At 36.0% G+C, this 23,795-nt stretch overlaps 2 protein-coding genes and 1 long non-coding RNA gene across 3 annotated transcripts; 1 reads left to right on the top strand and 2 right to left on the bottom strand.

The window, feature by feature from the left end:
- Positions 1-12,336: 12,336 nt before the first annotated feature.
- On the top strand, positions 12,337-13,716 carry LOC116145802 (protein FAR-RED IMPAIRED RESPONSE 1-like). The gene is made up of 2 exons (XM_031431242.1): positions 12,337-13,084; positions 13,205-13,716. Exons 1-2 carry the CDS (start codon positions 12,337-12,339, stop codon positions 13,714-13,716), a joined length of 1,260 nt encoding a protein of 419 aa, XP_031287102.1.
- A 1,590-nt stretch (positions 13,717-15,306) lies between these two features.
- Positions 15,307-19,998, bottom strand: LOC116145801. Its single transcript, XM_031431241.1, has 2 exons — positions 19,607-19,998; positions 15,307-15,418 (listed from the first exon to the last, which is right to left on the bottom strand). Exons 1-2 carry the CDS (start codon positions 19,996-19,998, stop codon positions 15,307-15,309), a joined length of 504 nt encoding a protein of 167 aa, XP_031287101.1.
- Positions 19,999-22,562: 2,564 nt separating this feature from the next.
- LOC116145814 lies at positions 22,563-23,375 on the bottom strand. Its single transcript, XR_004130432.1, has 2 exons — positions 22,794-23,375; positions 22,563-22,707 (listed from the first exon to the last, which is right to left on the bottom strand). It is a non-coding gene; the product is annotated as an uncharacterized LOC116145814 (long non-coding RNA).
- Between the last annotated feature and the right edge of the window lie 420 nt (positions 23,376-23,795).

Here is a 23,795-nt window from a genome sequence, read left to right as displayed (position 1 = left end):
CACTATAGAAAAGTTTTACTGTATAATTATAACAAGAATAATAGAGACACCGGAAGTATGCATTGAATCTATGCACCGAATGATGTGGCGTAACCCTGACCATCTATTAATTATAACTTAATATTAATCGATGGTCGAATTACTTTACGTTATTGGGTACACATATTCAATGTACTACTCCCATGACTAAAACATTACTCTTATAACAATAAAATAAACAAATGTGCTATAGTCCAGTCCACTAGTGGTAGCCGCCGTCTTTGAAAAATTATGGGGTGCGTTTGGTTTATTATTTTGGATAGGATTTTGGGAATAATATTGGGTAGTTGGATAAGAGGAGTATTACGAGGTAAAATTTAAAAATTTATGAAAAGCCCCTAGGTTTGCTAATTTAATAAATACCCTAATATATAAAATGACAAAAACACCCCCACCACCTACAATGCCAGATTCCGACCATTAACGTCGGGATCTGGCCGAAAAATCGTGTTATGACACAAACTGTGTCGTAACGTGTCATTATGGCCTTTCTGGCCAGATCCACCACGGATCTGACCGGAAAAGGTCAGATCTACGCCTGTTTGGCCGCGATGGCCGGAAAAGGGCGAAAACGACGACCAAGATATGGCCGTCGTTTTCGGTCAACGATGACCAAGATTTGGCCTCGTTTCGGTCAACGTGCCAAGATTTGGCCGTCGTTGACCTCAACGACGATCATTTCTTTAGCCGTTGTTCACGGCCAGATCTGACATTTTCTGGCTAGATCTGTGTGGATTTGACCGGAAAAGGCCAGATCGGTGAGCTTCCAACCTTTTCTGGTCGGCAGGTAGGCCATTGTACAGATTCCGGCTACCACCGATGGTGGTTGCCAGAATCTGGCAAGTTGGGTCGTAGGGTTGTTTTTGATAATTTTTAAACTTTTTTTTCAGGGTGTATTTGATGAATTAATAACCTTATGGGGTCTAAAAGTAATTAAAAAAATCAGGTATATTTTTGGAATAATATACTAAATATTATTTAGAGAATAGGGTTAGGAATATGGATAAATAATAACCAAACATACCCATGATTATTATTACAATTTAATAATTATAGTGATAGCGTATCTTCCAATCTTTAGTAAATTGTAAAAGTAGATCGTAGTGAGCTTAATTAGAGCCATCGCTTTCAGTTATTCAGCAATAAATGAGGCTTTTACGTGGAACCCCAGAAATATTTTTAATTCATGATTGAGAATAACCATTTGATTGGCACGTGTCATAATTCAAAGGCGTCCGCCGCTCCCTCTTGTTCAAAGGGTCATCCCATTTAAACAAATTCGAAAATAAACTTTAACATTATATATTATATAATATATATAAAAAATATTATACTTATAACACAATCTCTAAACTTTCTTTCAAAATCTAATATGATAGTTCGTAATTTTTTAGTTTACAAATTGATCATGTTTGTCAAATTACAATTGACCAATTGTGAACTGTTACTCAGAATTACGAGAGAAAGTTTATAAGATCTGGTTGAAAGCCATTTTTTATCCATATGTATATATATTATTTCTAAAGTTTTACTTTTCACATGAACCTTTGCCCTCATTTTACCTTCAATAAATAAAACAAATAATGTAGGCATTGCCATAATATTAAGAGTGAACAAATAACACAATGAAACTAATATTTGGAATGGAGTGCAAAGAATTATTTCGAGTATTCTAAGAATATTTTGGGTACAAAGAGAAATTTAAAACATATAAATGGTATATTTTATGGCTTTAAAAGAAAAATGTATTGTTATTTGGATATGGGTGGGACACCCATGATGGGACCCACCCAATGACGTTTCAAGTGGAAACTGTCAAAGGATTTTTGTCTAAAACTGTTTGGCAACTGCCGCCTATATATGAATATTCCTTTTAGAATGTATTATTCACTCTCTCTAAAAAATATATTGAAAGGAAAGACACACATACGGTGGTTATCTCTCTCAAGTACAATTTTGCTTCAAAGTTAAGGAGTAAGGTGTTTATGCTGTGAACTTCATTGTAATTCGTTTAAGTAAAAGGTTATTGCAATGGTATATTATAATGATCTTGGGATAGTTTAAATATTCGTTATTTTGAGTTTTTAGTTTTTTTCCAACATTGGTATCAGAGCAAGGTTTACATTTTTTTTAATTTCGTACTCTTGTTTTAAAATATGTTTCATGTTACTTAAATGTAGTTCTAAAATTTCATTTTTTTTATGCTTGTAGAGTTGTCTTTCTGGTAATAATAATAGATTATTAGATTACTTATGAAATTATGAAGAAAATGACTTTTGAATCACAAAAAACAGAGTTAAAATGACTTAATTATGCCTCTTTAAAGATTTGGATTTGTATGGATTGTTTCCCGAGTCAGGTACCGTTACAGACCCAGATAGAGGTAGAAGATGACTATAGATCCCAAGTCGTTTTAAGGAGTCTTTAATTTCACCTTAAACGACTTGTCATTTGTTTTTACTCACTTTTAAAAAAAATTGAAAACACAGAAAGCATTGTGACTTGAACTCGGGCCTGTCAGCCTATAACTGACCATGAACCATTTGGGCGGATTTTTGGATTTAGTATCACTCTACCGCATTTGTTTTATTTTTTTAAGGCTACTGCATTTTCTTCGTACCATAGGTGAAAAGATAATGTGGGTGCTTAGACTTGAACTCAGTCTTTACGTAGAAGGTAGGTAAACTTAACCACTAGGCTACAATTTTGTTTGTGTTAGCCATCTTACAAATTCTATATATTCATCTCAGGCCCACCAAAAACAAATAAAATGGGTCAATTTGACCCGCGTATTCGACCTAGAACCTCAAACGGGTTAGTCAAACCCAGTAATGGTCAACCACCCGGTCAACCCCGACCCATATGACCAAACGGATTATTCAAACCCAGTCAACACCCGACCCATATGGTCAAACAAAGTCAACAAGCCAAACGGGTCAAACCAACCCAATTTATTGAGCTCGTGACAGCCGTGCGCCTGCGCGTGGAGGACCCTGGCCGGCGTTGGCTGCACGTGGGGACTTTTGGGTAGCACGTGAGGGCGCGTGGAGTGTTCAAATTGTCTTTTTCTTTGCTTTAAAGAATAAAATGCATACTTGGTATGTTATTGAGTCTTTTTAGTTATTAAGCCGTAAAGATGTATATATTATTTATCAATATAGTTACCTTTATTTGATATAAATATATATTATTTTTTTTTTGGTATTTGTTACAGAAAAATGTTCGTTATAGACGTGCAATGGCTGCGAACCACTCACTCAAAAGGAAGGTTATAAACATGATTAGAACTCTACAAACTCACACCTTAATATTAAAACATGAGGATGAGTTGGTACAACCTGTAAATCATTTCATTCATGTGAATGAAAAGATTCAGGAAATTATCTAGAAAGGGGGCTTAAAGGAAGATGATTTGAATACAAAGTCCTTAGAGAGATTTTTAGTTACCCTAGTCTGATTGGTCTCCTTGATCTGGTTTGGAACAAGTTGAAAGTTCAAAACCTTAAAGATGACAATAAATTATAGACTTTAGTCAATAACTATATCAAGATACATAGATTGGGGTGCCAAAAAGATGGCTGTGCATCTATAGGAGTCTCCACTCGTAAGGGACATCATAAGAAACTGAAGTTCCTTACCTAGGGTTACTTACAATAGATAAAGACCTCAAATAAGACTTATCAGATCCTCCTAGTTTATGGAATGTGGCAGTACACTTAGTTTTTTTTTTTTTTTTTTTTTTTTTAATGTCACTACATGTTGAATTCTATTTACATAATGGAATCAGTTTTATTTATTTATTTATTATTCATTAAAATTTAAATTTTTATGTGAATTTATGTTGAATTATACTTATATGATTGTGTCTTAATATTATTTTAGAATTACAATTAATTATGTCTATGATAATTGGAGATTAGAATTTTGGATGATGATTGTTGACATAATTAAATTTTGATTCCAAATCTAATATACAATTATTATTAATATAATTAATTAAATATACATATGTTCCGAGCATTGAATAACATGCATTATCCAATGTGTAATTTTTTTCAGAAATGACATATGCATCTAAGAACATTGTCGTCGAACTTAACAAAGGAGAAAAATTTAACGGCGAAAATTATGAGATAAGGAGCATGAAAATCCAATATGTCTTGGAAGAACAAGAAGTTCTTGAAGCTCTTACCACAACCATGGAAGAGCCTGAAGAAGGAGCCACGACTCAACATAGAAGAGACCGTGCGGCTTATGACATGTGGAAGAAGAAGAATTCCACTGCTTGCATCACTTTGTTGAGCAGCATGGACAATGATCTCATGAAAAAGTACCGGGATTACGAATTAGCAAAGGACTTGTGGTCCGCCCTTGCTACAAAGTTTGGTGGTACGTCTATTATCAAACTTCGATCACTTACTATCAAGTTTGATACATATAAGAAAAAGCCTGAATATACTATGAGAGTACACTTAAGGCATTTGTCAAACATGATTAGTGAGTTGAGAGATGCAGGCCATGTCCTAACTGATGAACAACAGGTTCAAGCTATCATAAGATCATTACCTCAAAATTGGGAACACATGAAGATACACTTTACCCACAATGAGGGCATCAAAAATTTAGAAGATGCCACACGACATTTGGAACTGGAAGAAGATCGCCTTAATGCGAATAAGGCATATACTGATGTGTATATGACTGGTTCTAGTTCACATGGTGGGAAAGGATATTTAAATGTAAATTCCAAGGTGGATCCTAAAGAAAAGGCAATACTGATAAGGCTCAAGGGATGAAAAGAAAGTTTTATAAACACAGAAAAGGAAAACATCCTGCCAGGAAGAGAAACATGGTAAAGGTGAAATGTTATAACTGTGGCAATAAGAGACATTTTGCTCTTAATTGTAGTGAGCTGAAGAAGGTAAATTACTTGTTTGCACAAGTAAGTTATATAAATGTTTCCAGTTCTGTTTTTCTAGCTGAATCTCATCATTTGTGGACTGTAGATTCAGTAGCAACAAACCACATAGAGAAAGACATGAGTGCTTTTGTGGAGTTTCGAAGAATACCACGGGAAACAAAATGCATATATGTAGGTAACAATTCAAAAGTGGAAGTTAAAGGGATCGGCACATGCAAATTGATCATGCGTGGAGGTCGAATCCTATACCTACATGACATGTTATATGCACCCGATATTCGTTGAAATTTGATTTCCGTGTTAGAACTTATTAAACTAGGTTTTAATTTAAACTTTTCCAGTACTGGTGTCCATTTATTTTTGGACACCACATACTATGGCTATGGTTATATTTCTGATGGTTTTATCGTACTTGACATTGCTTATAATTATATTAATGCTTGTTTTTCCTTCATTACATCTTCCAATAATGATGATGTGAATGTATGGCATGCACGGCTTGGCCATATTGGCCAACAACGAATGAATATACTAGCAAGAGAAGGCTTGTTAGGAGCCTTAACAAAAGTAGACTTGACTACTTGTGAACATTGCCTAGCTGAAAAAACAGCAAGAAAACCATTTGGAAAAGCGATAAGAGTTAAAGTTCCATTGCAACTAATTCATTCTGACATATGTGGTCCAATGAATGTGAGGGCTAGACATGGGGCTGTTTATTTCATCACATTTATAGATGATTTCACTCGATATATTTGTGTTTTTTTTATTTCTCAAAAATCAGAAGCTTTAGAATGCTTTCAGAAGATTAAAAACTTAGTTGAGAATCAATTAGATAAAAAGATAAAAGTTATACGAACTGATCGAGGTCGGGAATATTTATCCGATCAGTTCATAAATTTTTGTGATGAAATGGGAATAGAACGTCAATTAACTGTTCCAAGAACTCCACAATAAAATGGTGTTGCAGAACAAAGAAATAGAACCCTACTTGAGATGGTGAGGTCTATGATGGCATAAGCAAACTTGCCCATCACCTTTTGGGGGGATGCCTTATTGACTGCCACATATATCCTCAATTGAGTACCCTCCAAATCTATTACTACTACACCATATGAGTTATGGACAAATCGGATACCCAATTTGAGTCTCCTGAAGCCATGGGAATGTGCTGCCTATGTTCATGATCCTTCCCATAAATATGGAAAATTAGGTCCAAGAGGGAAGAAATGTATCTTCATAAGATACTCAGAACATTCAAAGGGATACGTCTTCATAGGAGAACAAGAAAGTGGTAGCATCACTGAGTTTGAATCACGAGATGTCACATTCTTAGAAACCGATTTTCCTAAGAAGGGCGAGATAAGTCAAGACTTGTTTCTATTATGAAACACAAGACCAAGGAAATTCTCTGCCAAAAACCAGTTGGTTATACTACATCCTAGTGGGAGCGATATGAAAGTTGATGAATCAGTTTCAGATCCTCTATCATTCCCCACTGACGATCCAACTATGATAGTTGGTCCAAGTGGGAGTAACACCAATCAATCTCCAACACGTTGATCAAACAGGAAACAAGTTACACGTCGACGATTTGAGATTGAAGGGGAAATTTTTCTAATTACTCCACAAGATGAAGAAGAGCTAAGGAATGTAAATGAGGCTTCAATTGCCCTTCTAAGAAAAAATGGATGAAAGCAATGGAAGAAGAATTGGAGTCTATGAAATCAAACCAAGTATGGGAATTGGTTGATTTACCGAAAGGACGTAAAGCCATTGGGAACAAGTGGGTTCTCAAAATCAAGCGTAAAGCTGATGGCAGTATTGAAAGATACAAAACTTACTTAGTCGCGAAGGGGTATACACAACAAAAAGAAATAGATTATCAAGAAACTTTTTTGTCTATTGTGCGGTTTACCTCAATCCGACTTATTCTAGCTATAGTTGCTAGCATGGATCTTGAATTGCATCAAATGGAGGTAAAGACTGTTTTTCTCAATGGAGAATTACAAGAAGAAATGTATATGGAACAACCAATAGGTTTTACTAGAGAAGGTCAAGAACACAAAGTGTGTAGACTTTTGAAGTCAATTTATGGCCTCAAGCAATCCTCAAAACAGTGGTATATTCGATTTCACAATGCAATAATGTCATATGATTTCAAAATGATAGATAAAGATTACTGTGTATATACAAAGAGATCCAATAACAAATTTGTTATATTATCATTATATTTTGATGATATACATATAGTTGGAAATGATAAGGGATTTGTCAATGAAATCAAAGGATGGTTATCATCTCATTTTGAGATGAAAGATATGGGTGAATCTGCATATATTCTTGGAGTTAAGATTTCAAGAGATCGCTCAAGAAAATTAGTATCTCTTTCACAAGAACCATACATTAAGAAAATTCTTGAACGATTTCATATGCAAGATTGTAAACCCATAGACAACCTTATCGCGAAAAGTGAGACTTTGAGTCGTAAAGTGTGTCTGAAGACTCCACAAGAAAAGGAACAAATAAAGAATGTTCCTTATACAAATGCTGTTGGAAGTCTCATGTACGCCATGATGTGCACTAGAGCCGACATCTGTTATGTTGTTGGGTTGGTGAGCAGATATCAGTCTGACCTAGGACAAGCACATTGGAAAACAGTGAAGATAATCTTAAGATATCTAAAAAGAATAGCTGATTACTCATTATGTTATCAAGGAAATGATTTACACTTGAGAGGCTACACCGATGCTGATTGGGGAGGAGATTTAGATGAAAGAAAATCTACTTCCTGATATGTTTTCTTACTAAATGGTGGGGCCATATCTTGGAGCAGTAAGAAACAACCATGTATAGCCTTATCTACAATGGAGGCTGAGTTTGTAGCATTTTCAGTTGCAGTGCAAGAAGCTGTTTGGTTGAGACAGTTCATGAATCATCTGGGAATAAATAATGTTGCTATTGAACCAGTGAGAGTAAACTGTGTTAGTCAAGCAGCAATAGCATACACTAAGGATCCCAAATATCATGGTAAAACGAAACACATAGATATCAAATATAATTTTGTACTTGGTGGCACAAAAGGAGGCGAACATGAAGTACATATCTACGCATGACATGGTTGCGGATCCATTTACAAAGCCTATACCAAGAGATACTTTCAATAGACATGTTAGATCTTTAGGCTTACGTAGGTGTTGAATGTAATACTTTGAGATTTCCCAAAATTGTTCACTTTTGTCTTATCAATATTAAATAACAATATTGTCAATGCTCAATTTTGATTATTATGAAACATACATGAAAGAGTATATATATATATATGTTTATTTTGAAAAGCATGTCGGACAGTTAAAAGATTGGCCTTCTCACACAGGCAATCGCCTCCATTACTTCGTAAGAATGGAGATGAGACGATTTTAAGCTTATTATCTAGGTGATAATAGAGAGCCAAGCTTAAAATATTTAACATCGCCTAAAAATAGAATTAAAATAATGTCATAATGAAATATGACCATAAGTGATAAATGATCACTTTATCTATCTAATTACCGATTAGAGTTCTGATGAATTAAAAGTATGTAAAGTGAACTCAAGTTAGACATTAGGTATGTCTGAACTAAAATCTGTACGACATTTACAAGAAAAGAGACATGCATTCCATGGGAAAGGAGGAAATGTTGTAGCATGTGATTCATACCACATGTGCAGAATATTGACCAAAGGGATCAAAATCTCAACTTTAACATTGTGTGAGACCCTGAGATTTTAGGAATAAAATCTCATAGAATAACCTTATTATTCTATTCTGTTTCTTGAAAATCTCATTTAAAGATTGCTATCCTAGAGTGTTACCAAAAGATTAAGATAATTCAATCTGCTGGGACATTTCTGGAAAAGCAAGTTAAATGAAAGTTACAAGAATCGAGAAAAGAGGAAGATTACAATTTTGGATTATCACACTATAATCATGTGTATTCATTGGTCGACCAATTATATTTTATTTTATGTAAAGACAAAACATAATTATGAATACAACTGATGTTTATTATAAATGAGATTGTTAAAAAAAAAAAAAAAGATGTGATAAGTAATCTAGGGTATTGAATACAACATACAACCCAAGTTTCACAATTTGAGAAGTTATATATTCCTAACAGATATATGACTAATGTGCTCTCGAAGTATGCATGGTCACACGACATATTTACTAAAGTATGAACCTTGAAGAAGCACAGAGAGAAATAGTCCCATCATGTGTGAGTGGGAGATATTGGATATGGGTGGGACACCCATGATGGGACCCACCCAAACGACGTTTCAAGTAGAAACTGTCAAAGGCAGTTTTCGCCTAAAACTGCTTGGCAACTGCCGCCCATATATAAGTGAAGAAATTCCTTTTAGAGGGTATTATTCACTCTCTCTAAAAATTGTATTGAAAGGGAAGACACACATACGGTGGTTATCTCTCTCAAGATACAATTTTGCTTCAGAGTTAAGGAGTAAAGGTATTTATGCTGTGAACTTCATTGTAATTCGTTTAAGTAAAATGTGATTGCGATGGTGACTATTAATATGATCTTGGGATAGTTAGAATATTTGTTATTATGAGTTTTTAGTTTTTTCCAACAGTTTATTTTATCAATAACCCCCACTTCTTATTTAGATGAGGGTAAAATTATAAATATATTGTTTATAATATTTGACATCATTTATTTAGTTATCATCTAACTAATATGCAATCAAGTTATCATTTACTTGCAATTGGTATCAAACAAACAATAATCAATCAATTCCTTGACCGTTTCACTCAAATATGATTTTTTGAAGTTTGTTCCTTGTGTTTTTAACTATTTTTGTTGTTTACTGTTATGCAACAACCAAGAAACAAATCATAACCCAAACAATCTGAATCAAGAAAGCACACACACAAACAACAACAATTTTACCGTGGTTCACTTACTCTATTTTTGAGCAAGCTACATCCACGTTGAACTCCGAAAAATGGGAGTTTGTTGCACTACGATTAATAGATTCAATCACTTACAATCCTAGATTCGAATACGCCCAGAAACCCCAACTCACACACCTCTGATTCAAACCTGCAATCTGACCCTAGGAATACTCTAACCCTGGAATCCCTAAACTAAGAACACTATCGCTCTTTCCTCAAATGATTGCACCAAACCACTTAAGATTACACAGATTACACAAGAAATCAGAATCAGAATAACAAGAACCTTAACTGTGTACAAAGAATACAAAACAGACTCTTTCGAAGTGAGAAAATCCTCTATTTTGCAAATGCTCTTTTATATTGTTGACTTGTAGCGAATTTTCATCCGTTGGATTGTCTTTGGATCAAAGGTCAGGATTCATCTTAAAGTTGTCCAAAACGACATCGTTCCACTAATATCCAGTACGTTGTCGTTTCAAGCATTCACTTCAACAATCTCCACCTTGAATGCTTGAACTCACCCTAGTGTAGCAAACCCAAACCAGTTCTCTCATAGTTCTGCTCTTCACAGATAACCTCACATGCAGTAAGTTCAAGCAGTGCTTGAACTTTGCAAGAGAGACAATCTTGGTTCCCATGTCCGTTGGATTATCCTCAGTAGATACTTTCCTTAGATCGATTACTCCTTGAGTAACTAAGTCTCTGACAAAATGGAAGCGGACATCTACATGCTTTGTCTGCTCATGATAAACTGGGTTCTTGCTCAAATGAACTGCGCTTTGGCTATCTGAATATATGGTTACCTTTCCCTCTATCAGCTTTGCTTCGGCTAAGAATCCTTGCAGCCATAAGGCTTCCATGAACACATCGGCAATGGCAATATATTCTGCTTCAATCGATGAGAGGGCTACAATAGGCTGAAGCTGAGACTTCCAGCTTATACAATTTCCTCCAAGAATGAAGTAATATGAAGTGGTGGATTTTCTTGTATCTTTGTCACCTGCAAAGTCAAAGTCTACAAAACCAACCAAGTCAAGTGTAGCATGCCTATTACAGAAATCTAATCCAACATTCAAAGAACCATTAATATACCTCAATACCCACTTTAAAGCAACCTAGTGCTCACTGCCTGGATTAGCAATAAATCAGCTCAATAGGGAGATGGCAAATGACAGGTCTGGTCTGGTGCTGATCATTGCATACATCACAGATCCAACAACATTTGCATAGGGGACATATTCCATTTTTATTAATTTAGCTTCAGTTTTAGGGCATTGACCTTTGTTTAACACAAAATGGTTTGCAAGAGTCATAGACACCAGTTTTGAGTCTACCATACCAAACTTAGACACCAGTTTTTCCAGGTATGATTGTTGCCTAATTTTTAGTTCATGTTTGCTCCTGTTTCTAGTAATGTCTATTCCTAGGATTCTTTTTGCATTTCCTAGATCCTTCATGTCAAATTTTGACTTAAGCTTTCCCTTTAGCTCAAGTATTTTTGGCTTGGACTTACTCACCAACAACATATCATCAACATACAGTAAGAGATAAACAAGTAGGTACTTATTCAAATTAAAATAAAAGCAACTATCATATCTAGTCCTAGTGAACCCTATGCTTAGAATGAAAGTGTCAAACCTCTTGTACCACTGCCTAAGGGATTGTTTCAGTCCATATAGTGATTTGTGTAGGATGCATACATGATCAGGGGCTTTATAGTCTACAAAACCTATGGGTTGTCACATGTAAATTTCCTCTTCTAAGTTACCATGCAAGAAGGCAGTGGTTACGTCCATTTGTTCTAACTCAAGGTTGTAATGGGCAACTATGGAGAGCATTAGCCTAATGGTCTTATACTTGACTACCGGGGAAAGACTTAATTGAAGTCTATTCCTTCCTATTGGGTATACCCCTTAGCAACTAACCTAGCTATGGACCTAGGTGGGTCAGTAGCTAAAATACCCTCTTTTATTTTAAACAACCATTTACATTAGATCAGTTTCTGGTCCTTTGGTTTGGGGACCAAGGACCAGGTTTTGTTTACGTTAAGTGATCTCATTTCCTCTTCAATTGTTGCCCTCCACTTTTCCTTTTCCTTGGAATTCATTGCTTCTTCACATGAGTCTGGTTCTATTCTTTGAACCTCTATTCCTACAAGCAAGACAATGTATATTAGTTCAGCATAAGAGAATCTAGTAGGGGGTCTTACCTTTCTTCTGATTCTGTCCCTTGCAAGTTGGTAGTGCTCCAGTTGGGCATGTTATGGCTCTGATGCATCTGCTACAGTTTCTTCCTCTTCAAGTTCTGGACCATCAGGTCTTTGTTGGATTTAACTAGCAATCGTGGTATACAACCATATGTGAAAAGGAGACTTGAAGTAAATGATAGGGTCGAGATTAGGCCGAATAAAAATTTCAATTCCATGTTAGTTGAAGCAGGCGGTCCTGAGAATTTGACTTTCTTGCAAAAAGATTGTAGGAACTATATTGAAAAAGTTAGGAGGATGCGACTTGGTGCCGGAGATGTTTATGCAATCCAAAAATATTTTTTGAAGATGCAAAAAGATAATGCAAATTTCTTTTACATGATGGATTTAGATGATGAGGATCGATTACAGAATGTTATATGGGTAGATGCAAGAAGTATGGCTGCATTTAAGGAATTTGGCGACGTTGTCACATTTGACACTACATACTTGACCAACAAGTATGATATGCCATTTGCGGCGTTTGTTGGTGTTGACCATCATGGGCATTCAACACTCTTAGGTTGTGGGTTAATCTCCCATGAGGACACAGAGACTTTTGTTTGGCTTTTTGAATCTTGGCTTGCATGTATGTGGAATTGTGCTCCAAATGCAATAATCACTGATCAAGACAAGGCGATGCAGAATGCAATCGAGATTGTGTTTCTCGGTACACGACATAGATGGTGTTTGTGGCATATAATGAAGAAATTGCCGGAAAAGTTAAGGGGTTACAGCGAATACGAACGTATTAAGTTTGCTTTGCAAAATGCTATGTATGATTCATTGACACGTGAGGAGTTCAAACAACGTTGGACTGGATTCATTGATAAATACAACCTTCACAACAATGAGTGGTTACTTGGATTGTATAATGAAAGACAACGTTGGGTGCCATCATTTGTAAAAGACACCTTTTGGGCCGGTATGTCCACCACTCAACGGAGTGAAAGTATGCATGCATTCTTTGATGGGTATGTAAATTCTAAAACCACTTTGAAACAGTTTGTAGAATAGTATGAGAATGCACTATGTGATAAAGTAGAAAAAGAAAAGGAGGTTGATTTTAGATCATGGAAATCATGGATTCCTTGCATAACCGGTTATCCGATGGAGAAACAATTTCAGGAGGCATACACGACCACAAAATTCAAAGAGTTTCAGCAAGAGCTTACTGCTAAGTTGCATTGTGAGATATCTTCTTTCCGGGCCACTGAATCTGAAATAGAATATATTGTAAAAGAAGTTGTCATGGTTGGGGAGACATGTCGTAGTGTGCCTTTTGTGGTTTGCTATGATGACCGTGGTTGTGATGTTCTTTGCAACTGTCGATTGTTTGAGTTTAGAGGAATTATTTGTCGACATGCAATAACGGTATTGCTTCATAAAGAGATTTATCATATACCTGAAAAGTTCATTTTAAGAAGGTGGAGGAAAAATGTATATAGATGCCACACGAAGATTAGAGTTAGTTATAATAGCTGGAGCATGACTACTGAAGGAGAACAGTTTGATCAGTTGTCTAATTCATTCTCTGAGGTGGCTGATTTAGCCTAAACCAATATTGATGATAGTAATATGGTGATGCATATGATTACTGACATGAAGAATAAATTATTGTCAAATGAACGTGTTGGCGGGATTGATAGACATGGTGACATGTCATGTCACAGTGGATCAAATTTTGATAGTGTTCGTGCTAATTCCACAGAGGCAAGCAATAAAATTTTAACTCCCCGGGCTGCTCGTTGCAAAGGTCGACCTCCATTCAAAAGGAAGCAATCGAAGCTCGAACAAAATGTACGTAAAGGTAAACAAAAGAAATTTCATGAAAAGTGCCTGTTGCAACATCCCTAAATCGATTGTATGATGGGGGTTCCCAAGAAACCAATCAAGCAAATGAACCTTTTCAAGATGCAACTAACTTCCAAGGATGTGAAGAAGGAGTTCATATATTAAGCCAGGTATGATTCATTAATTTTCTGCCCTTTTCTTTTTGGTATACAATTAATTTCTTAAGTCATTTTTTTTGTACATTTTCCAGAATTATAGTGAAAGGTCAGTCGCTTACAGGCCATATCCAGCAGATTCAAACTTGTGAATGAAGAGTAATGGGTGAAGACCATGGTGAAAAGAATAGACAATTTGAAGATGTTATATCGTAAAGTTGTATTATATAATTTATTTTTGTTCGTTTATAATCAAAGCTAAAGATATTATGCTGTTCTTGGATAATATTTTGTTCTTGTATCATATATTGTGCATAGTTTCTTACCCTTTTATCATGAACAATATATTTTGGTCTCGTGTAATATTTTGTAAATGCAAGGCATCAATAAAAAAGATGCAAGATTTACTATAAGCAAAAAAACACTTTATTAATACAATTGCTGGTATTAGCCATTTCTTGTACAATATTTTTAAATACATGGCCCCACAACATAATATTGGGGAAAGAATATCTAAACCTTGAAGAATTTGAAAACCTAAATTAGAAGCAATAAATTACATCAATGAGTTGCAAAAATATGGTTCTCTTTAAAGAAGTTGAGTCCGGTGAGCTGATTTCTTGATTTTGAGCAATCAATTTATGTGATTTTCTTGATGGTTGCAAGTGGTTGCAGGGGTGGTGGGGGTGTTAGGTTGGTGAAATCTGGGTTGGACAAGGCCAAGAAAGGTGGTTGGGCGCGGGGAGGGCAGGGTGGCTTGGGTACAGTGGGGGGTAGCTGTGGTGGCGGGTGATGGCTGGGAAAAGACTACAGTAAAGGGGGGCAGTGTGTGGTGGTGGGTGATGGCTAGGAAGTGACTACAGTGGACAGAAAAAGTGGGGCAGTGTGTTGTGGGCAATGGCTGCAGGTGGTTGCAGGGGTGCTGGCGGTGTTAGGTTGGTGAAATGTAGGTTAGGCAAGGCCAAGAAATGTGGTTTGGGACGCTGGGAGGAGACGCACATGCGCTGGCAATTGCTTGCGCGCGCAGGCACTGCTTGCTTATTCCTTTGTTTTGGTTTTGTCAAATGGTTGAGCAGGTGGTGAGCAGAGAACATATTCAGGTGGATATGGTGACTGACTGACTGGATGCATGGGGAAGGCCAGAAAACATTACAACCAATCAAACAACACAAACACTCCCAATATAATAAATCTCCCATCAAACAAACTCCAAAATAAATATGCCAATCAAGCTGCCATTCCCACCATCCATTCCTCCCGTAAGCCAAACCACCTTACTAGGACCATCACAAACACTCCCAATTTGTAATCTGCAAAACATAAGCACTCATCAATATGAACCACAACATTTAGTATGAGCACCAGCACTTCGAAACATATTTGAGTTAATGAGAATTCTGAAATTTTAGAACTCTCTCTCTCAACTTCAGCTTTACTTTTTACTCAATAACTAATATTAATGAACTTGCAGACCATTCCAACACTATTTTCAAATAGGTCTCCACATTTAATCTTCAAAAGTACAAGCAAATAGAATAAGGATTCCAAAGTTTAAGCTCCTTCAAGATAAAATGGATATGCCATGAATATTTATAGTTAAAGAACCAACCTAACATTTAGTCTCATCAGGCCGATTGTTGCAAGTCTGGAGGCAAGCAACATTAGCAGCACATGATGGGTTAGAAATGCACTAAGCAAGTTCCAACCTGGAAATGATATTCCATATATTCAAATGACAAGAACTAAGATGCTTAATTTTGGATACAGGATGCCCATATAGCTCCTTGATACTAATGTCACACGACTTCTTATTGACCACTAAATTCCTTTTTTTTTTTTTTTTTTGGTTGTTAAGCTGACAATGGAATAAAACAGAAAGTAGTGCAACAAAATACGCAAGGATTTATGTGGTTTTGTGAACGGATGAGCTATCTCCTCCATGTAGAACTGTCAACAAATGCCTCACTGCAATTAGATATTACAATTACATGTATTTACAAAACCGAAAAAAGTGGATACTTGAAAAGAACTTGATAATTGCCGGTCCAAATTAATAAGCAACCACTGTGAAAAGAACAACACAAAAAGTTTCACTTAAACCCCTAATAGCTCACTGTTAAAAGACAAACCCAGACACAAATAGATGGTTACAGTAATAACCAGGAATATCTTGCACTCAAGCTTATATTGATAGAACCCCATATTAAAGCCTATAATCATTGTTGAAAAGAACCAATTTCATTGCTACAATGATATGTTTCTAGTAGAGGGAGGAAAATATGAATATAATCTCATCACTATTCAATAAAAATACATCAAAGGGGAGATCTTTTAACTGTGGAACCTTGATGTCAAAATGAAAGCTAGGTAAAATAATCCACAGGAAATTCCAAGTAAGAAATGAACATATAGTTGAAGTAGAAGCTCAGCTTTGCTATGAATTGCTGAGAACTTTGGAAGCTCTCAACACCTTTTTTTTTTTTTTTTTTTTTTTTTTATAGAAGCATAGGTACTCAACTCTACTTTATAAAATCTTCAAAAAGAACCCCTTGACGATGAAATCCCCAAGAAAAAGTTTATTCCCAAATTCCAACATATTCACCCTATGAGAATTTTTAATCCATCCATACAATGGAACTGATATTCTCTTAGACATATGATTACAAGAGGGGAACAATTTTCAATCAAAACCTCACAACTAATGCTTTTTCTGCAGTCCCAGGTCAAAGTTCTAGCTGGACAAGGAGATATATTTAATATAAATTTAACTTGCTACTCTTCAGTATCCCCTAAGGTTTGTTTTAAACGTTTACTAAATTACAGAAGAGTGAATTATATCAGTGAAATTCCTTTCAAATCTATTTGACAAGAAATTGAAAAGCAGATTATGCTTGGAGTGCGGATATCATGTTTCTATGGCTTGAAGATCAAGCTGTAAAACACCAATTACTAAATACATAAAGCGGTTTAGCCATTTAGGATGGAGTACTTGCACTCCCACAATAAGCAAGCGCATGTTTTGAGAGCATCAACAACACCAGCTGATGGAATAATCAAAAACATGCACGCCAATACACCAGCTACTTTCATCAACTGTAACCGGCTCCATTCATTCACAGAATTTGACTTTCATCAACTGCAACCGGCTCCATTCATTCACAGAATTTGACAGAGCTTGTACCATAAATTCAAATGCCTCTTTTGCCTACATGAAAATCGAACAAATAATGAAATAGAAAACAAGAAAATGTAGAATGAAAAGGAATAATAAAATAACCTTCATGCTTATTAAGGAACTAAGGAGGAAGAAATCAGAAGTAGATAATATTTAAGAGCTACCTCATGTATTCTTGCATTAGTGCTTGACATTGCATTGGTGGGTGATCTTCGGTGGGGATAATAGGGGTTTTTGTTAGGGGAGGCTGGTGAGGTGAAAGGTGGCGTCGGGGTAGATTTCCGATGTCGAAATCGATCGAAAATTGGTTTAAAAGTTATGAACCCTAGATGAGCGGCAACCGGCAATTGGTGGGTGATCTTCAGGGGGGATGATAGGGGTTTTGGTCAAGGGAGGCCGGTGAAGTGAAAGGTGGTGCTGGAGTTTATTTTCGGTGCCGGAGTGGTGGCTGGCGATTTAGGGGAGAAGGAGATTAGGGCACAAATGGTTTTTTGGGCAAAAAATTCGTAAGCGGGAACTTTTTTTGGAGAATTTTTTTTTTAAAATTATTTGGTGTGGCAAATGACTGATGTGGCAGATGAATGGGCATCACCACGTTAGATGCCACGTCATGTTGTAGGTTGGTTAGTAAAAACCAGTAGTATGCATAGTATTTCTGTTATAAACCAGCCCTCTTTCCATGTTTTTCTTCTCCACCCACTACCCCTCTCTCCACCCTCATCCTCCATTCTCCACTTTTACCATTAAACATCACCTGTCCCTCTAACTAGAGAGCTTCATCACTTCCTTTACTTTTGTTTTCACATTTTCTTTCACAAACCCGCACTTTGCTTTTCTGTTTTTGTTAAACTTTTAGTTCTTCTTTGCTGCGTTTGGAGGTTTTATTTGGGGTTAAATCAAGCTCCTTGGTTTTTTTTGTTTTTTTGTTTTTTTGGATAAGTAAACTTTTATAGAAAGGGGAAAGAATGTACAAAAGGCCTAAAAGTCGGCCAACCTACCTCAGGACAAGCCCTAGGTTAGGAGCAAAGGAATTATACTATCTAAGTCCACCCCTAATCTTCTCTTTTTCCCATTCTGCTTCTCAAAGGAATGGAACCAAGTAGAGATTAAAGAATACAATGAATCCCACCTACCACACGACAAAAAACCCATCACATAAATACAAACCATATAATTACCTCCCATGTGATGTTTTAAAAATAGACATGGGGAGACCCCATTTCTCGGCAAGTCTTCTATTGTAGGTATTCTTTATGATCTTGCTAAGGTCCATAGCCCTCTCCCTCACCACATTCTTGATGGAGTTGTAAAGCGTATGTGCATCCTTGCATTCCCTACAAAAAATCTGGCTATTCCTCTCTCTCCAAATAGAGTAAACGGTGGCTCCCAAACTTTTTTTTTTTTTTTTGTTTTTTTTTTTGTTTTTTGGGTAAGTAAGCTTTTATAGAAAGAGGAAAGAATGTACAAAAGGCTTAAAAGTCAGCCAACCTACCCTAGGACAAGCCTTGGGTTAGGAGTAAAGGAATGATACTATCTAAGTCTACCCCTAATCTTCTTTTTTTCCCATTCCGCTTGTCAAAGGAATGGAACCAAGCAGAGATTAAAGAATACAATGAATCCCACCTACCACAAGACATGCCCTAGGTTAGGTTCAAAAGTATCAGAGCACAAAACCCATATGCGTAAGCATTATATAGAAGAATTCCATAAACATGGACATTAACAAGGTATGGCTCGTTAATGACACAAAGACAAAGCACTAGATCAACACCCCAAATCTTCCAATTGTCAAAGTAGCCTCTTCTAGCACAATCACCCGCCAGGATGTCATATAACCAAATCCCCTTACACGACAGAAAAGCCATCACATAAATACAAAACATATAATTACCTCTCGTGGGATGTTTTAAAAATAGACATGGGGAGACCCCATTTATCAGCAAGTCTTCTGTTGTAGGTATTCTTAATGATCTTGCTACGGTCCATAGCCCTCTCCCTCACCACATTCTTGATGGAGTTGTACAGAGTATGGGCATCCTTGCATTCCTTACCAAAAATCCGGCTATTCCTTTCTCTCCAAATAGAGTAAACAGTGGCTCCCAAACTTAGCTTCCCTATAGAGTGCTTTAGCTTTTTCTTCCTCTACCTACTAGCTATGTGCTCAATATAATCGTTCCAAGGCCGCGTGACATACCCAAGAGAAGAGAGCTCAAGGATTCGGTTCCAAATCCTTTGGGTGAAAGGACAAGCAAAAAAGAGATGATCGATCGTTTCTTGCCCATGATTACAAAAACAACACGCATGGCTAGAGGCTATTCCATACCTCATCAGTTTGTCCCTGGTCTGAAGCCGATCCTTACATGTCATCCATGTGATCATGGAGTGTCGTGGAATGGTTGTTGGGAACCATACAAGGTGATGCCACTCCACTTGGCGTTGGTGCACACGAGTAACCTCCCAAGCCGATTTTATAGAGAACTTACCGGATGCATTAGGCTTCCAAACAACCATGTCCTCGCCCTCCTTTGGATCAAAGTCGATAGAATCCTTCATGTCCACCAAAGCCCAAGAATTAGCCATTGGCCATCGCCACCTTGTCCCATCCCAAATCTCACACACCTTAGCAAGATGTTGTAGCCCCGAATCATACACAATGCGGCTGCCATATCTATCCTTGAGAGGGCCTCTTTGGGTGTTAATTATCATGCCAAACATAAGTTACTTGACCATTTCCGATGACGACTTTGATGTGCTCTCTAGCTTCCATTCTAAGCTTCAAAATGCTCCTCCAAGCCCAAGAAGCATCCTAAGGTATAGGAATCTCCCAAAAGCTCTTCCTTACCAAGTAGGTTGCTTTGATCCACTCAACCCATCCGAAGCCGCTCTTGTGCAAATCACATGATGAACAATCCAACAAGAAATCATGATGAAAAATCACAATGGTCTAGGGTTTACATATTCTCAGAAAATCCCTCTAACATATATGAAAGAACTTTAAAATGAAAGAAAGGAGGAGAAAATCGATATAATTTATCGTTATGAGATGGGGGAGGAAATCTATATGGGTCTTTTATATATCTTTTAGCGTTATGACTTGGCTTGACTTAAGTTCTAAGCGAAGTCAAGTCCACTAACCTATAGGAAATTTTAATATTACATCATAATTACAAAAAATAAAATAAAACAATTAATTTTCACATGTGCTCATCAAAAAGAAAAAAAACAAATGCAATCCTTATTTATAAAATGATTAAGTAAATTACATTTCTAACCCTGATTGGAAAATAAAATAAATCATCAATTTACTCCTATGATACACATAATTACTAAATACAATTATTTGGAAGGAAATCAACCCCAGTTATATTGCACATTGCAAAACTTTATCTCAGAATCAAATTAATTCTAGCTAATTTAAATTTCTAACTGCTAACATTGTAAAATAAAGTAAATTTAAGTTGAATGGATGACAAAATAATTATAATCGAATCTAAGTTGAATGGATGACAAAATAATTATAATCAAAACCATTCTGCTCAATTAAATTTCAAACTATAATATACAAAACGTAACAATTTAACTTCACACCTTAATTTAGCAATGCCCCTAAATCAGTCAATCATAACACGAGAAAGAAAACCAAACCTCAATTTCCTCTTCATTCTTTTGATTATTTAGTTCCTGTAAATTTTCAACAATAAAACCAAAAAAACGCTAAAATCACTATGATAAATGGAAAAATTTTCCTAAAAAAATAAAATTACAAAGTCTTTATAACTATAAATGCTCACTTACCAAAGCACATGCGGAAAAAGGAGCATCTCCAATTATAATATATATTTTAATTCAGCAAACAAAATTTGATCCTCGCTGCAGCTAGGGGTAGGTAATGTTGCACACATTAATAAGAACAGAAACACATCACAAGGGCAAACTCTTGTAAATGAGATGGTGCCAAATAAACTGTTTGGACGTCATATGACGTATTACATTGCAATCAAGCGACTGCAATCAAGCGACTTCAGGAATACTTCTGCACAGCAGCCTCATCCCATTTCTACAGCAAAATAAAGCAGTATTGTTATTAAAATTCAAGGTTTTTTTCTTTTTTTTTTTTTTTTTTTTTTTTTTTTTTTTTGTAAGAAAAGTGATTCTAATTTATTAATAACATTAGTAAACTAAAAACAAGTCCAATTACTAATTTTCGATTTAGGGTTTAATGGGTTTTTTTCCTGGTTTTCAAATCTAACCGCAAAGCCCAAATATTAAGCTAATAACAAGTCCAATTACTATGGACTACCATGAAGGGGCACTGCCCCGAATGCATCTGCGCAGGGATCAATCCATGCAAAGTATCTTTCTTGTGTTACACAGTTTTGAAGCTCTGCACTCCCACTTGACAGAAATAGAAACTGAACATGACATATTTGCCAAAACACCAGAAGCATGGAAGAATCATAATTATTATCAGCTTACAACTACATGAACAACTACTCGAGACTATATGCGAAGGATACAAACTGAAAATAACAGTATACTTCCACAAAAAACTGCATGAATCCAACATATGTGATTACTACCATTAGAAAATTTGCAATTTTTGCAATCAGGCAACCATTTGAGCCTATTTACAAATAGGGTAATTTTGTTCATGTTCCCATTTCCCTGTTTGCCTGCAATGATGGTGTGATGTAACTCAATGTCTCATGTTAATAACGAATCACAATAAATTGCAAAGCTTTGCATTGCAGCTGATACATATTGACAAAATAGTGAAGTAAACGTTAACCATATCATTTGGACAAATGAAGAACGACATTATATATCATGATAACAAATAAGCCTCCAATAAATAGGAAAAGCTACAGGGTAGAAAAATGCCTAGTAATCTACAGAAAATAACTATCCACTTCCAAGTACCCAACCAACATGAGTTACTAAAACTTCGGAATTTTCTACAAACCAGGAGCCAGAAGGCTATGTGGGCTAACTTCTGTGAGTGCAACAAAGAGAAGTAGCTCTTTGTGTTTATAAACGGCCTAGTTTTCACAAGAAGAGAAATCATTTGCTGCTTGTTGTCCCAAGAATTGTATCACAAAATGACCATGCAAGTAAGAAACGAAGAAACTCTGAGAAAACATACAAAGAACTGTCTTCAAAACAAGAATTCATATATAAAATCATCAAAAACGCTAAAAGAAACCCACCAAAACTTGAACTAACAATTCAAACACGTTAATTAGCTAATTATTACAGCAAATATAATCCAAACAACAAAAGAGTCAACTCAACACAAACAAAACATCATAACAATTAATTTTTCAGTCAACATAAGACCCTAAATTACAAGAACAAGAAAAAAGATTAAATTAAAAACAAAAATAAACCCACAAGGATCGGACTGCTGGTAAAACTTCTCAACATCTGCAAGAAAATTAAAATTAAAAAAGAACCCATTTCACAAAGACAAAAACAAACCCATAAATTATATAAACAAACAAAGATTAGACCAGTAGTTAAAGCCTTGATCAAGCCACCTCGTCTGCCCTTGAAGTCGCCGAAGACTTCCTGTACAATTTTAGGTATTGGGTGCGATGTTCCCTCCATAAACACTTGTATAAAAAAAATGGGTTTGCGGGTATTGAAGAGAACAAGAAGAAGAAGAAGAAGAGTCAAATGAAAAGAAAGGGTCTCTTAATTTGGGAATTAGGATTTCTGTTTGAATTGACAAAATTGGCTTAAAAAAACACAATTTTGAAAGGAACCCGGAAGAGAAAAGATGGTAAAGAGAAAGTATGACACAATTTTGGGTTGAGATTTGTTTGTGTAAAACTAAAAGGAGACAGATTGACAGAAAGAGAAAGAAATGTGCACCACTGCTTGTAAAACTTCTCGAACATCAGCAAGAAAATTAAAATTAAAAAAGAACCCATAAATTATATAAACAAGCAAAGATTAAACCAGTAGTTAAGGCCTTGATCAAGCCAGTTCGTCTGCCCTTGAAGTCGCCGAAGACTTCCTCTACAGTTCTGGGTATTGGGCGCGGTATTCCCTCCATAAACACTTGAATAACAAAAATGGGTTTGCGGGTATTGAAGAGAACAACAACAAGAAGAAGAGTCAAATGAAAAGAATATTAAAGGAAAGGGTCCAATTTCGGTTTTTGTTTGGGGGTTTGAATTGACAAAATCGGGTTAAAAACACACAATTTTGAAAAGAACCCGAAGAGAACAATTTGTTTGGGACTGGGCCCATTTAGGACCAGTCGCTCATGGGCTTGAGATCGATCTCAAGCCCATGAGTAATTTTAGGACCCGGACAGGTCTTAGGATCGTCCTATGGGCTTCCAAAAATTTTATTTTCCCCCTATCTTTTTTTTTATATATTTTAAGAGCGAAATGAAATTCTGTAAGGGGATTTATATAATTTTCGGGGGTAGACTCGTAAGTTTTTAAAAGATTAATTAATTTTAAAAAATAATAAATTAATTAATGGTTAATTTTAACATAAAT

This window comes from Pistacia vera, unplaced genomic scaffold (genome assembly GCF_008641045.1).
Source record: "Pistacia vera cultivar Batoury unplaced genomic scaffold, PisVer_v2 Contig467, whole genome shotgun sequence".
NCBI classification, from domain to species: Eukaryota; Viridiplantae; Streptophyta; class Magnoliopsida; order Sapindales; family Anacardiaceae; genus Pistacia; species Pistacia vera.
The sequence above is the reverse complement of the archived record's forward strand: the minus strand, read 5'-3'. Positions and strand labels throughout refer to the sequence as shown.